This window comes from Heteronotia binoei, chromosome 10, assembly GCF_032191835.1.
Source record: "Heteronotia binoei isolate CCM8104 ecotype False Entrance Well chromosome 10, APGP_CSIRO_Hbin_v1, whole genome shotgun sequence".
In the NCBI taxonomy this organism is placed as follows: Eukaryota; Metazoa; Chordata; class Lepidosauria; order Squamata; family Gekkonidae; genus Heteronotia; species Heteronotia binoei.
Window position 1 is genome coordinate 53,547,877 of NC_083232.1, and position 14,304 is coordinate 53,562,180.

General features: G+C 40.2%; 1 protein-coding gene across 1 annotated transcript in view; it reads left to right on the forward strand.

The window, feature by feature from the left end:
- The first annotated feature begins 711 nt into the window (after positions 1 to 711).
- DNAH11 (dynein axonemal heavy chain 11) overlaps positions 712 to 14,304 on the forward strand; it is a 279,382-nt gene continuing 265,789 nt past the window's right edge. The window contains exons 1-5 of the mRNA XM_060247705.1: positions 712 to 948; positions 4,079 to 4,219; positions 10,323 to 10,519; positions 11,731 to 11,920; positions 13,184 to 13,283. Coding sequence (XP_060103688.1) covers positions 712 to 948; positions 4,079 to 4,219; positions 10,323 to 10,519; positions 11,731 to 11,920; positions 13,184 to 13,283 — 865 coding nt within the window. The remainder of the gene's footprint in view (positions 949 to 4,078; positions 4,220 to 10,322; positions 10,520 to 11,730; positions 11,921 to 13,183; positions 13,284 to 14,304) is intronic.

Below are 14,304 nucleotides of genomic sequence, written 5' to 3' on the forward strand. Positions count from 1 at the left end.
CCTGAACGACCCACTCATGGGATGGTCTTTTTGTTTGGGGTTCATTCTCCCGGAAAACATGCTTACACTCTTGAGAAAGTGGGAGAAAAGGGGAAAGCTGGAAGCAAGCGAGTCCATCGCGCAGCTGGAAAGCACGGTGGTGCACCGGGCCAGAATGGGAGAGACGCGGGTGCAACGATGTAGCTCTGATTATATGACGCACCACCACCAGCCCCCCCCCCCCTTTCTCCTCAGCTGCAAGACCCTCCCGAATTGCTGGTTCCCCCCCGGGGTTGCGGTGGCTGGTGGTTTCTTCCTCCCCAGGCACGGTCCTAATTGGCTACAGGCGTGATTTGTTTTCCTTGAGAGGCTGGCGGCGGGTGGCCTTAGTGACTTTGGCGATCCCCAGGGCAACGGGACGCTGTCGCCGCGCTGGGCTGATTGGAGCAGGCGGTAGGGGAAGTGCCGGCTTTCATAGGCCGTCGGGGGCTGTTGGGTGAGAGGAGCCCCCGAAGCTGAAGGGGAAAGGACCCTCCCCCGGCTCCAGTACACCCCCGCGCTCGCGAAAGCGGCTGCTTGCAGCCTCCGGAAAAGTTGCGGGACTCCTGACGAGGCGCGCCAGAGGACCTGACCACGTCCGAGCCGCAGCAGCCAAAGCAAAAGACCCCCCAGAAGCCGGGTGAGGAGCAGTATTCTGCCGCTTAAGGGACGCTGCCGCTGCCTGCTGCGCCCATGAAGATGGAGGACGAAGAGGAGGAGGTGGAGGAGCCCAGTTTCGCCGAGGACCCCAGGGTCCAGTTCATCGGGAGGCGCTTGGCTCACTCGCTAAGGCTCCAAGAAGACAAATGGAGCACCTTCCTGGAAGAGGAGGCGAAGCAGCAGCTTCTGGCGAACTTTTTTGACCAGAGCCGTCCCGCTTTGCTGGCTTTCTCCCTTCCCAGGGCGGGAGGACTGGCGGCTAGCAGCAAGGTAAAAACCTGGGAAAGGAGCCAAGCAGGACGCTTTGATTTTCTTGCTTGGTTGCGTTCTGCTTCGACTCTTTGGAGCGACCACGGAGAGGTTTCTATGGTCGGTTTATGTTTGTTTTCAAATGGAGAATTAACTTAAGTTGTGCAAAGTTAAACACTCGGACTTTATAAGGTGCAACAGAAACGCTAGTTTGTGCTTCACCTTTACAATTAATGTTTCCAAAAGTGTGATTTTCAGGTATTTTATGTTAAAGTCAGTGCTGATGCAATTGCTCGCAAAAGTTTGCTTACGTAAACAATATGTGGTGGATTAATGCAGTTTACTAACTTTCGTGCTGTTGTGTGAAACCTGGTGCCTATAAAGACTGTTGCCTCAGAAACCAAAACGAGCGCTATAGTGGTTTGGTTGCTAACTATTTTATACTGGGAGAAGTGGAATAAATGACTTCTTGGATAGTAATTTCTCTCAGGTATGAATTTGTTGTTAGAAATGTAAAGCTGGGGCACAACGAGATCCTGCTTATCCAGAATCTAATTTTCTTGCTTTTAATTGGCTTCAACAATGCAAAACTTATGTGATTACTTGAATATTCAGTATTTTATGCCAATGTTTACTTCTGTCAATTTTTAGGACCATTGCCATAAAAAAGGATTTGCCCAAATTAGGTTGCCTTGTACAGTGAATTTGTAACTAGAGCTAAAATGTGAAACATTTAAATTATTATTTTTGTTCATTTTAAATTATATTTCATTAATACAGAATGAATGGAAGTGATAATGTGAAGCAACTTGTACACTAGTTTAGCAGCACATGTGTATGTAAAGTGCCATCAAGTTGCAGCCAACTTTTTGTGTCCCCATAGAATTTTCAAGGCAAGTGATTAAGCAGAGGCAGCTTTGCTTTGCAGTTGCCTTCCTCTGTAAAGTCTTGCTTGGTGGTCTCCCATCTAAGTAGTGACCCAGCTTAGCTTCTGAGATCTGATGGGGTCGGGCTATACCAGGGGTGGCCAAGCTTGCTTAATGTAAGAGCCACAAAGATGTTTGAGAGCCTCAAGACATGAACATAAAAAATGTTTGAGAGCCTCAAGACATGAACATCAGATGTTTGAGAGCCACTAGGCAGGCAGGCAGATAGAGGGGTGAGGGAGAGAGAGGTGGAAATAAAGCAACTTTTAACTTTAAATGCATTCTCCAAGCTCCCTACGTTGGCTGGCTTGGCTTGGAGAAGGGATTTAAAGAGACAAATGACTTCTCCAAAATGGCCAATGGATGGGGTGATGGGTTCAAGAGCCACACAATATGTGTGAAAGAGCCACATGTGGCTCCCAAGCCACAGCTTGGCCAGCTCTGGGCTATACTATACCATTCCACATCCTCTTTTACAACCTAAAATTCACATAATCATTTTTTTAGTGCCATACCTATATCAGTGTGGGGGGGCGGAACCATTTGGATCAGTTTGATACGATAAGCATCTTTATTTTCATTTTTTTTCTGGCATCAAAATTCAGTTCAAGGCAATTGGTGGCAGTGTACATGGGTAAACATTCATTCTGTACTGCTGTAATGTGCCTTAAATAAAATAATCCCCAGTCCAAAAGATTTCCATACAGAAACAAGTTCCTGAGCACTGATTCTGCCACACCACACCACCAAAAGTATGCAACTTGTAGATGGGGATCTTCAACATTCAGAAGGGCTGTGCAGGTATCTCATTAAAACACCAATCAGAGATACATGAACATGCTACTGACACCTCAGAGTCAGCTCATAGTCTTTTTACCAGTTGAGATCAGGCAACGGATTTATCAACTGGATGTTTAGCTGTTCAAGATCTATTCATATCTTGTCTGCATGAATAGGCAGGGAAGCCAGTTTCTAGCTGATCTCCCATTAGCTGAGAGTCCGCTTTTCATCTGCTAGGAGATGCTTTGCTGGGTCTCAACATTGTAGAGTTTCTCAGGGCATGAGATTTTTATTATCAACTAATCCATACCATCAGCTGGGCTACTGATTCCCTTCCCTTAGGAAGCATTGCTTTCTAACAAAGCTGAAAAATAGCAAAATTTCCCCATATCAGTTAAATCAGCTTCTTTAGAAGAAGAAGATGATATTGGATTTATATCCCGCCCTCCACTCCGAAGAGTCTCAGAGCGGCTCACAATCTCCTTTACCTTCCTCCCCCACAACAGACACCCTGTGAGGTGGGTGGGGCTGGAGAGGGCTCTCCCAGCAGCTGCCCTTTCAAGGACAACCTCTGCCAGAGCTATGGCTGACCCAAGGCCATGCTAGCAGGTGCAAGTGGAGGAGTGGGGAATCAAACCCGGTTCTCCCAGATAAGAGTCCGCACACTTAACCACTACACCAAACTGGCTCTCCACACCAAACTGGCTCTCCACACCAAACTGGCTCTCTGGGTCTCCACACCAAACTAGCTCGTCCTTAGCGTCTCTCTCTTTAGCGTCTTTTTGCATTGTTCAGTGTAAGCTGAACATATATTGGTTTAGGTAATGGTTTTATCTTGAGTGTCTAACATATGCTCAGCTGCCCAACAGGTCCACTGCAAAATTAATTTCATCCTTAAACACAGAAGAAGAATTTATGCAATAGTGCTCTTGTGACCAATACTGCCTCTAAGCTGTGAAGTCTTGGGAGCAAAAATTCTACTATGTGAGCTACTGGCATTAAAGCTGTGAGCTACTGCGTACATTAGTTTGCTCTGGAGCCACTTTTCCTGAGCTAAGACCAAAATGTGTGAGCTTAGAGGGAACACTGGTTGTGACACCCTCGAAAAATTAGGCACGCACACTTCTCCTCTTTCAGTTAGTTGTTTGGTAGTCAAAGGAATCGGCTCTGTGCAGCAATGTTAGGTCTGGGCACATGACTACTTCCTGCAAAATCTGAGCATAAGGCTCCTCCAGTAAGTTATGGAAACGCAAAGGCCACAAGTGTTTTGTGTAAGCATGGCTGTTCTTTTCCAGAGGGCCTTATGGTAATCCTGTAAAATTACAACATACTGAACCATAACTACCAAGAAGGGCCATTACAGTGTAAAACCCAACCATCAATATGGGTGAATGTAGTCACAATTTGTTCTTTTGACAAGTATGATATATGTATTTGCATTTTAGATACCTATTGGTATGAAATGTAAAGTCCTTTGTATTATGAAGACTACAGACCACGTTGATGCAGAAAACTACAAGACCGACCTCAGATTTGAAGAGCTGCTTGGAGCACCCATAGAGCATGCAATGGGTTTTTTAGAAGAGGTACCCTTGATTAGATATTTCTTTCATAATCTTAGAATCTTTAAATCATTTTCAGTAAAAACTTTTTTCCAGGAACGGGAGAAACAAAAAAATGAACATTAGTTTCTATAATGTTTACTTCTTATGCCTCCTTTGGTTGGCAGTTACTGAGAGATTGTCAGTCTCTGTGTTCATAAAACAAGAAAGGAAAAAGTATGACCTCTCACGCCAGAGACCTCAACTGGATTAGGAAAGCCTTAGCAGCTCTTGTTCTGGAGAAGGCAGAATTGAAGAAGAGTTTTTTTTTTCTTCTCCCCCACTCTCTTTACTCTTGGAAGGATATCCTTATTTTTCTGATGTATACTTCGGTTGTTATCTCTAGCAACATAGTTGCTACTGGAAACCCAAACTGCCGTTCATACAGAACAGGACCTATGTGGTTTCTGCTATATTCATTGATCTTGGGGAGACTATTACTGTTTGAGGAGGGGTGTTTTTTCCTTTCAGGATTCACTTAGATAATGTGGGCAAGTGACTTCATATAAGCAACTAATGGTATGGATTCACAGAGGAAACCAAGCCACTTCAGTAATGTCGAAAGCAGGCCTTAGCTTTGGTCTATTGGCCACAGAACAGAAGCTATTGTGTGCAGGGAGAATATTGGTGAACAGGTTCTTGGAAGGGGGATTGGGGCCTCTATAAAGGGCTTGTACCCAATTTAAGTCTATAGAATGAGTCTGCAGACTGATACAGGTGGATGTTTGTGGAGGCTGTATCAGATCTGATTCACATGATACAAAGTCCACATGACAGACCTGTGGCCATCACAAGTATTTTAGACCAGATGTGCACCTGGAGTTCCCAGCAGGAGTCTTAATTCCCAGGCCTGCATGGGCTGGATTCAGATATGGACTTCACAACACAAGGAGGAAAGACTTAAACCCATTGCCCCTGCACAATTTTCCTATCCTTTGCTGGTCCCAGAAAGCCAATGTTTGCCGTGTTGAAGAAACTTATATATAGTCATTATACAGGGGTGTTGAACTCATTTGTTACAAGGGCTGGATCTGAAATAAATGGGACTTTGTGGGGCCATGCCATGCATATCATAAAATGTAATGCCAGGTAGTGGAGAGATAAACTTTATAAAGGATACAGAGAAACACAATTAAATATATTATTTTTTACTTAAAATACAAACATGCTTAAAGTTTAAAAACAAAACACCAAAAAAAAAGCACAAGGATCACAGCAGAAACTAAAAACATAAACCAAAAATAAAATGCTCTGGGCTTAGGGAAACATGAAATGGCTGGACATTGCAAGCTTTTCCCCCTGCCAGAGGTGAGGAAGGGAGGGAGAAGGAGGCGTGGAAGCACATGACCAAGGGGGGAGGAGGTGTGATGCGGAGGAAGGCGGGGGAGGGGCAGCCAGGGGACTGGAGGTCCCGCGGACTGGCGTTGAGGGCTCCATGGCTGGACTTCCCAGCAAGAGTGTCCTTTCTTTCACTCTTTCCTTCCTTTCACCCTTTTCCTTCCTTCCTGTTTCCTTTCTCTTTTTTCCTATATTTGTTTCCAACTCTCCCTCCCTTCCTTCCTCTCTCTCTCTCTCTTTCTTTCTCTCCCTCTCTCCCTCTTTCTCTCTTTCTCTCTTTCTCTCTCTCTTTCTCTCTTTCTCTCTTTCTTTCTTTCTTTCTTTCTTTCTTTCTTTCTTTCTTTCTTTCTTTCTTTCTTTCTTCTCTCCCTCCCTCCCTCCCTTTCTGTCAGTCAGTCTTTCCCCCTGTCTTCCTTCTTTCCCTTCCTCCTTCCTTCCTTGCCGTTGCTAATCTGAGTAGACCTGTGGGGGTGGGGAGAAGCTTTAAACGCCCGATCATTTCATGTTTTCCCAGGCTGAGAGCCTTTTATATTTTTAGTTTTCTGCTGTGTGGCCCTTGTGCTGTTTCTTAATGTTTTATTTTTACAATTGCATTGCAAAATCCCACTATTCTCCTATCTTACCTAAACAAAATATTGCAAGAGTTTTAGGCTTGTTTGTACATCATTTCCTGTCTCCCCACTCCACCCCCAAAGTCTCCTGGCTCCACCCCCAAATTTTAGTTGGCCACAAAGGAGAAGTGTAAAAATAACTGGGCCACAGGGGGGGGGGGGGAGTTTTCGGAAACCCTGGACTAGTAGTCTCTGTGCCCAGGGAAACTAGACCTTAATGGAAAGTCCATTCTGCATTTTCTTTGCAAGCCCAGAATTGCTTCCTACTTTAGCCTACAAAGAAAAGGAAGAAGGAGCTGGGAACTTTGGCAGCCTCAGAGCTTCAGAGGGTGAGGACAAGGGGTGGGGAGAGAGAAAGAACCTTGTGGGCCTCATTAAAGCCCTTGGGTGGGCTGGTTCTAGCCTGCATTTGACACTCCTGCATTATTACATATAAGTTGCCCAATGGGCAAGTAGCACATACCATGGCAATTTCAACTTGGGAAAACAGTGCAAAGGAAAGGTTTAACCCTTGATCTGAATTAGGCCCACACACATCAGGGACAGGCTCTCAGAGGGGGAGTACCAGAACATGACTGCCAAAAGGCTATGTGGAGGCATGTGAACTTTGTAATTGGTTCTGTATAAGGCTGATTCATGCTTTACAAAGTTCACATGCCTCCACATAGTCTTTTGGCAGTCATGTTCTGGTAATTCCCCTCTGGGAGCTTGTCCCTGATGTGAAGTAGTATGTTGGTTCTAAAAAAGCATTTAAAAAAATCTACAGCTGTTTTCCTATGAGTGTGTCCCAGGACATACCTCATGTACCAAATATATTCTACATTTGGTGATAGAATAGTTGAAGTAGTTGATTAGGATTCGTACTTCCAGTTTTAATGAGGGAAGGAAGTCACTGTCTCATAGAAAAGTGCCTGAACATATGTTGGGATGATTATTGTCTCACCTACCTTTCCACCTGAAATGGATGGGTATAGTCTATGCCAGGGGTGGCCAACAGTAGCTCACCAGATGTTTTTTGCCTACAACTCCCATCAGCCCCAGCCAGCATGGCCAATGGCTGGGGCTGATGGGAGTTGTAGGCAAAAACATCTGGAGAGCTACCGTTGCGCCCCCCCCCCCCGGTCTATGCTCACAAGTAAGAGTACCTCATGCAGAATATGTATTTGTTGATTAATTGACAGAATTTATAGGCATGGAGCAGCTTACAAATAAAACCAATACCACAAAATCATAAAACATCAATATAAAAACCAAACAAGCCATTAAAAACAAGTGAGGGACACAAAACAGCATAAAAGTATCACTGAGCATCCTACAAATATTCATTAAATAGACCTCAGAATATTTTTGAATAAGTAACCCAAGATACTTTATCCCTCGATTAATATTCTTTGCGTGTATTATAAAAGTAGAGAGCCCCGTACAAAATAAAAAGGAAACTAAGAGAGTAAAAGAGTAGAAACCGAAAGTTGGCAAGTAACAGTGTTGCAGATATATCATAAGGGCAGAAATAATTCTAGTACAATGATGAAAGGCTAAGTTACAGACAGCCACGATATGTTGGTCCATTTTTAATTATTGTGCTGTTGAGAGATTTTTACTTGTAATCTCATATATGTCACATCTTTCTTCATTTTCAAATCCCACATTTATTCTACAGCACTGTTTTCCCTGTAAAAATGAATGTGTTCGGTTTGTCATTTTTTTCTGATAAATAAGTTTGTATTTATTGGTATTGCTATGGTAGATGTGTAATGATGAACAAGCTTCTGGAATGTAGTGGTTACAAATCATATTTATAGTGCTACTATAGCTGCTCACCTGACTAATTTATTACTTAAAGATCAACTGAAAATTTCACAACAGCAGAAGTGGTTGATCAAATATTTAATTTAAAGTTTCTGCATTGCTAAGTATGCTTCTGATTAATCAGTGCTGTAGAACAATCTGGTCTTCATGAAGTAATGGAAAATAAATAATAAACCCTTAAACATTTAAAAGGTTTCAGATTGAATAGAAAAGAAAACAAATTGCTAGTCATTTCACAAACAAAGCACTATGAAATGTTAAACATCTTAAAAAGAAGCTGAGTTTACCTTTTTGCTGTTACATAACGTGGTGAAGTTTCCTAGAACAAATGCTATTCTGTAGAGTAAAATGTCCACACTAGGGAAAGAACCCATAGATGATCAAAATGCCTAGCACTGTCGCAGTGGTTTTGTTCAATTCTTTGTAGATTTTTGCTAAATGCTACATTCTTTCAGATTACCCTGAATTTCTTGCTTGCCTTAGTTATAAATCCAGTGAGATAGGATTGATCATCATTGACTTGAATACAGTTCAGCAGCTGTGCTGGCTGTATTCAGACGTCATAAAGAACATATTGTTCATAACATGAACCTGCTGGGAAGTCCTCAGCTGAATATACTCCCTCACTCCTTACATACAGCTGAGAAATTGAACCAACTGTGGTCAATTGTCCAAACTGGCAAAACATCTGTCTACAGTAGTTTATTTTAATCCTACTCTTTGTCCCAGGAGCTCTGAGCAGCTTATATTATGCTCAGTTTCCTATACAGTTTTCATAACAACCCTGTGAGGTTAGGCTATTTAAATTAGTTTGTCAGTTGCCTAAAAAACAGGCTTCTAGATCAGGATTGGTTTAGGATCCTGGTTTGTAAGCCAGAGAGCAAATCATTTGCTGTTTTGCATCATTTGGTTAATTCCAGACTAGGTATTTTGAACCAGGGCTTTTTTTGTAGCAGGAACTTCTTTGCATATTAGGCCACGCCTCTCTGATGTAGCCAGTCTGACAAGAGTTTACAGGGCTCTTAGTAAAGGCCTACTGTAAGCCCTTGAGGGAGTACCACTGCCCTAACAAATAATATTAATGGGCCACTGCTGAGCAAGGACTGTTGTAATCAGTGAATCATTGTATTTTCTTCTATTTATAGTGCTAAATAAACAACAAAACCCTAAAGTCCTTGTGTTAATTATGTGTACAAAGTATATTTTATTATTCTGATTTTGTCCTTCATATTAACTTAAATATAGTTTGGATTTATTGGTATTTATGAATGAAAGTGAATTGAAGTTGAACATCATATATTTATATTTTTTTGTAATCTCTATAGAGGAATTAATGTTCTTTTAGTCTGTTTGAGTGCAATTCAAGGCTTCGCAAAGATTCTGAGTGCATATAGTACTCCACTCACATAGGGGCTGCCTCATTTTCTGATTTGGAGAGTGCTATCTGCTGCCATGGGAATTATTATTGTACTTGTGACGATTTCTCTAGTTAATAGGATAGCCTCTGTATTTGGCCATAAATTGTAGACCCTTATACAAAGGAGCCCCTGGATTGTAGTCAGTGCAGATGAATATAAAACGAGCAGTTTTGCACATATAATTTTCTTAGGTGAAGTATGGCAAAACCTGTAATGAAACACTCCCAACTTTCTTAAACATTTAATCCAGTTGTTTTTTTACTGTGAACCTGAATTTTATGGGTTGTATCCCACCACTTTACTCAGCTACATGCAGAACTTTCCTCTGGCAGAAGAGGCTCCATACTGAAAGAGCAGAATAGCAGGAATACAATTCCATGTGGTTTATTCAGTTTAGAGCTTTCTTCACTGAAGAGCAGGAAACAAGGGAAAACTCTATTGCCCGTAAAAGGTGAGGCAAAAAAATATAATGACTTGGAGCAGATGTAATGTAAAATGATTGTTTTGTACTACATAAACAACCTTGAATGTGTACTTTCTGCACTCCTCAAACCCAAGAAGCTAATTAGGTATATTCCAGTTTTTGGAAGATCATAGTTTGCTGTTGCATTTGAACTAGCAAACTGTGGTTTGTGATTGTTCCATGAACCTGAACTGCACGTTAGAAACAAACTAGTTTGCAAACTGTAGTTTGCTAGTTCATATGTAACTGCAAACGGTGATTTGCCCAAGGCCAAGAAGTAACATTAGTTCACAACATGTGATGGGAGGAGCAAAAGGAAAGAGTGTGTACAGAGGCTTGTTCACATAGAATCAAACTACAGTGTTGCAACATGTAACCATGAAACATGGTGGTTTTGAGTATTTTCTCATTACTCTTTGTCCTCCTACCCTGTTCACTTCTGATTTCAGGTTATGTTACCCATTCTTTTGAACAAGAAAAATCATGAATCCTGGCCACATTTTGTTTCACAGGACATGGAACGACATGTAGAAATAATAAAAAATAAAATCTTTGTTATGAATGGAATTTTGTCAGGGAGAACGCTTCTTCCAATTCCAACAGTTGCAGCGAAGGCAGACTTGAATGAGATCCCTGATGAAAATAAGTAAGGAGTGTGTGTGTGCATATATGATACAAATAGATGCTGTTCTTCATATTTATTCAGTTGAAATATATATAGATTTTTTTTTAAAAAAAAGTCTCAGTATGGGTATTTTTAGAGTGTAATGTGTAAGATTAGAGTGTAATAATAACTTACATGTGTGTAACACATTTGAACAGAGGAATGCATTTCTGTTCATCCAGCATTAAGCCAAAACTCAGGGAAACCATAGCAGACTTTGCTGGATAGCATAGACATCTTTAGGTTCAACAGAACCAAATTAACAGAACCACTTTATGTCTGAAAATGTCCTTCTTTATTTGTTACATTTCTGTTCTACTTTTATTTCATTTTAAAAGTCAGCATAAAGAGGTATCCCTGGCAGTCATCTATCTAGGCACTAATTCAATCTAGACATCAGTATTGTGTTTCTTCAGACCATACACTGGGATCATAGTCATTATAATTAGTATCACAAACTAATTAATATTATAAACCATCTAACATCAACTAATTACATTGTCTTCCTCATCTGATGAAGTGTGCTTAGAGCACACAAAAGCTTACATTCTGAATAAAACTAAGTTGGTCTTAAAGGTGCAATTGACTCCTATTTTGTTCTAAATACATATTTCTGTGTGGCATTTTCTAGCGTAAAAGAGTCTTTATTCAATTGTATTTTTGAAGTAAAAAAGGGAGTTACATGACACAAAACATAAAGCTGACAGGATGTTTTAACACTCAGCAGTACCATACATTATAACAGTACCAAAAGAATAAGAGTAGGACAGCAATTCAGAGAATTCAGATTCAAGAGCAAACTAACTGTGACTGGAGAATAAAAATCTCTTTACGTTTTTAAAACCGAGACACGACCTCAAGTCAGATCAAAATGGTGAGGAAGGTAGACTGGGTTTAATTCTTCTGTCTACATATGTTTTGCTAACTGAAACCAGAAACCCTGTGCTGTTATCAGCTACTTAAAGGAAAAAAGATGTGTAGCTGTATTTTGCTGTAACAGCTTGGGAACCCGTTTTCGGTTTGTGTGGAGTGAAAAGGTTAAAGCCTCTGCACATGGCCATAACTGAACTTTAGAAGATATTGGAAAGATCCAGTTGCAGATCTCCAGCATATCATGTGTTTTGATTTTTGGTATCCTTTTACACTGTATTTTAGGGAATAGGAAATCTCTTGTTTTTCTGTATATCTTTCAGGCGAGATTTTTATATAAGGTCAGTGCTACATGCAATAGAATCCATGATTATCAAGTGGTCTCATCAAATACGAGATATTGTGGAATGGAATTCAGCTCAAACTCTTCTTCATGGCTTTCACCCAGATCCAATGATTGAGCTCAAGTTTTGGAAGGAAAGAAAAGATAACCTGTATTATATATATAAGCAAGTATGTATTTTCTTGTGGAGCATGACAATTTGGATGTTAGTTCAGGAAACAAAATGCATATTGCCAAGTAATATAAAGTTTTTGAGGGAAATTGATGTGATGAAGTAGAACCATAGTATTCATGAACGTTTTACAGTATTTGGATCCTTTCTCATAATTTACTTGCTTACATATCTTCACAACATTGTGCAATTTTTGGTTAAAGTGGTGGAGCTTTAAAAGTCTCTAGTTATTTTCAGTTTTATTCAACTTACATATGTCCTTGTGTAGGATTGTTTTGGGTATAAAGCAGGTCTGTTAGGTGCAGAAGGCCTCCATGCTGTCTTTAGCTAGATGCCATGCTTTATTTTCCCATCATGTTGTCCAGGCATGTGGCCATGTCTGTTTTCCACCTGAGCTACATTCCACCAGAGCATTCATTTTGATGGACGCTTTCTTGCAACTCATGCTGAAGCACTCATGCTGCCAAGACCTCTGATATACATGCTACAGTCAGAAAAATCATGATATATCCTCCCTTGAGTTAACTGTGCTTGCTGGAATGGAATGCTGGATGCTGAACTGGTACAGTGGTAAAGAGAAGAGGTCTACTGGTTTCCAGTAGAGCTAATTTGTACCTTCCTCTGGAAACTGGTTGGTTGAAAAACAATGGTTTGCTGCTCAAGGAATAAACCTGGGGAATAGTCAGCTAGTGTGATATCTCTTCCTGTTCCCATCCTTCTGCCCATCTTAATATTTTTGCAGCAAACCATACTTTGCCCAAACTTCTTTGGCGGTAAATCACATATCATAGCTTTCTGGTTTGATTCTAGCATCAAATTACAACTTGCTGTGAAGCACAACAATCAAATTAGATTTCAATAAGTGAAGAGAAGGGAGTCCACAAGCTTGAGGATTCTCCAGGCTTAATAGTATGGCTGTTAACTGTGGTTTGCTTTACCATGCCAGTGTTAAATTGGGTTGGTGAATAAGACCTGTGCATCTAATCTTCATGTCCCTGAGCTACTAATAATATCTTCCCCTTTTGTCCACCTTTAATCCTTAAAGTGTTCCATAAAATAATACTAGATTGAACATTATTCATTTGGATTGGGAATTTGTTTTAATTTTTAAAGTTGCTGCTCAGCTGTTTGTGAAATCTTCATTGTTCCAAAATGTTGTTTATCCTTTTGTATACTAGAGTGAATTCTTTAAAATACGAGTTTTTACAAATTCATTAAAACATTTTGTTAATGGAAATCTCTTGTACTTTTCTAATTCTAGCTTCAGAGTCCTGTTGTTCAGAAAATGATTAGGATCTTGAAAGCCAACAACAGCAGCTATTATCCTACTTTTAAAGACATCTACAAGGAGATAGAAAATGGTAAGTGTTCTTTGAATGAAATGTATATATGTTCTGTCTACATTCATGTATATGTGTTATAGAATGATCTATAATAGTGATTGATGAATGACTGTAAGTAGCATTAATGGTCAGTGCTTTGGAATGCATTGACATGAAATCAAGCAATTCTGGTTTCTTAGTTATCCTCATTATTTACTTGTAGAAAGTTTGCCTGATATTTTTCTTCTATCGAAAAGGGAAAATGCTTGTTGTATGTTTGATGAATATTACTTTGAGGCTGTTAAGTTCAATGAATCAGTAGATAGTTTAACTTCTAACACAAAAATGGTTAATGTAATTACCCAGTTGCTGTTTTTTCAATACTTTGTGTTTACATATTGACCAAAGGATATGTCAATAAAATATAGTTGTAATGCGTGTTATTTTTATAGGACACTTTATTTCTTTGTCACAGAGTTTTGCAAATGATTAAATTTTTCATGGTTGTGTTAAGCAGGTGAACATTATATCAATTTCAAACCTTGAAGAGAACAAAATTTATATTTTTATAGCCTCAGGATAGTCTCACATGAATACACACTAGGAGAAATCATTCATTTTGGTGTTGCTGGATTTATTCATTTACTTAGAGTCATTAGAATTTCTTCTTTTACTTTTAAAGCATCTGGCCTTCAAAAGCGATATTGGGCAGTTCTTCATTTTTAATAAGGTATATAATTTTACTAGTAGATTAGCATGTGTAGATCATTCATTTCCTCCTTAGATGAGAGAAAGGACAGCTGTTATCTGTGGTAAGTGCCTACAATACAGCATGTTGGGTGACACACCAGTTTAGGTAGCAGAACTGTAAAAGGGGCATAACAATTTTTCCCTTAAATGGCCACTCATACAAATTCTATTTGTTTATTAGTCCAGCTGGCAGCCTAGCAAAGAGATTCTTTGAATACTTATTCAACTTATTGACTAGTGAATGATGAAGTATTTGAGAGGAGGCTGAGGAGTGGAATGAATGATTTAGCCCAGGTCAATACTTTACTTG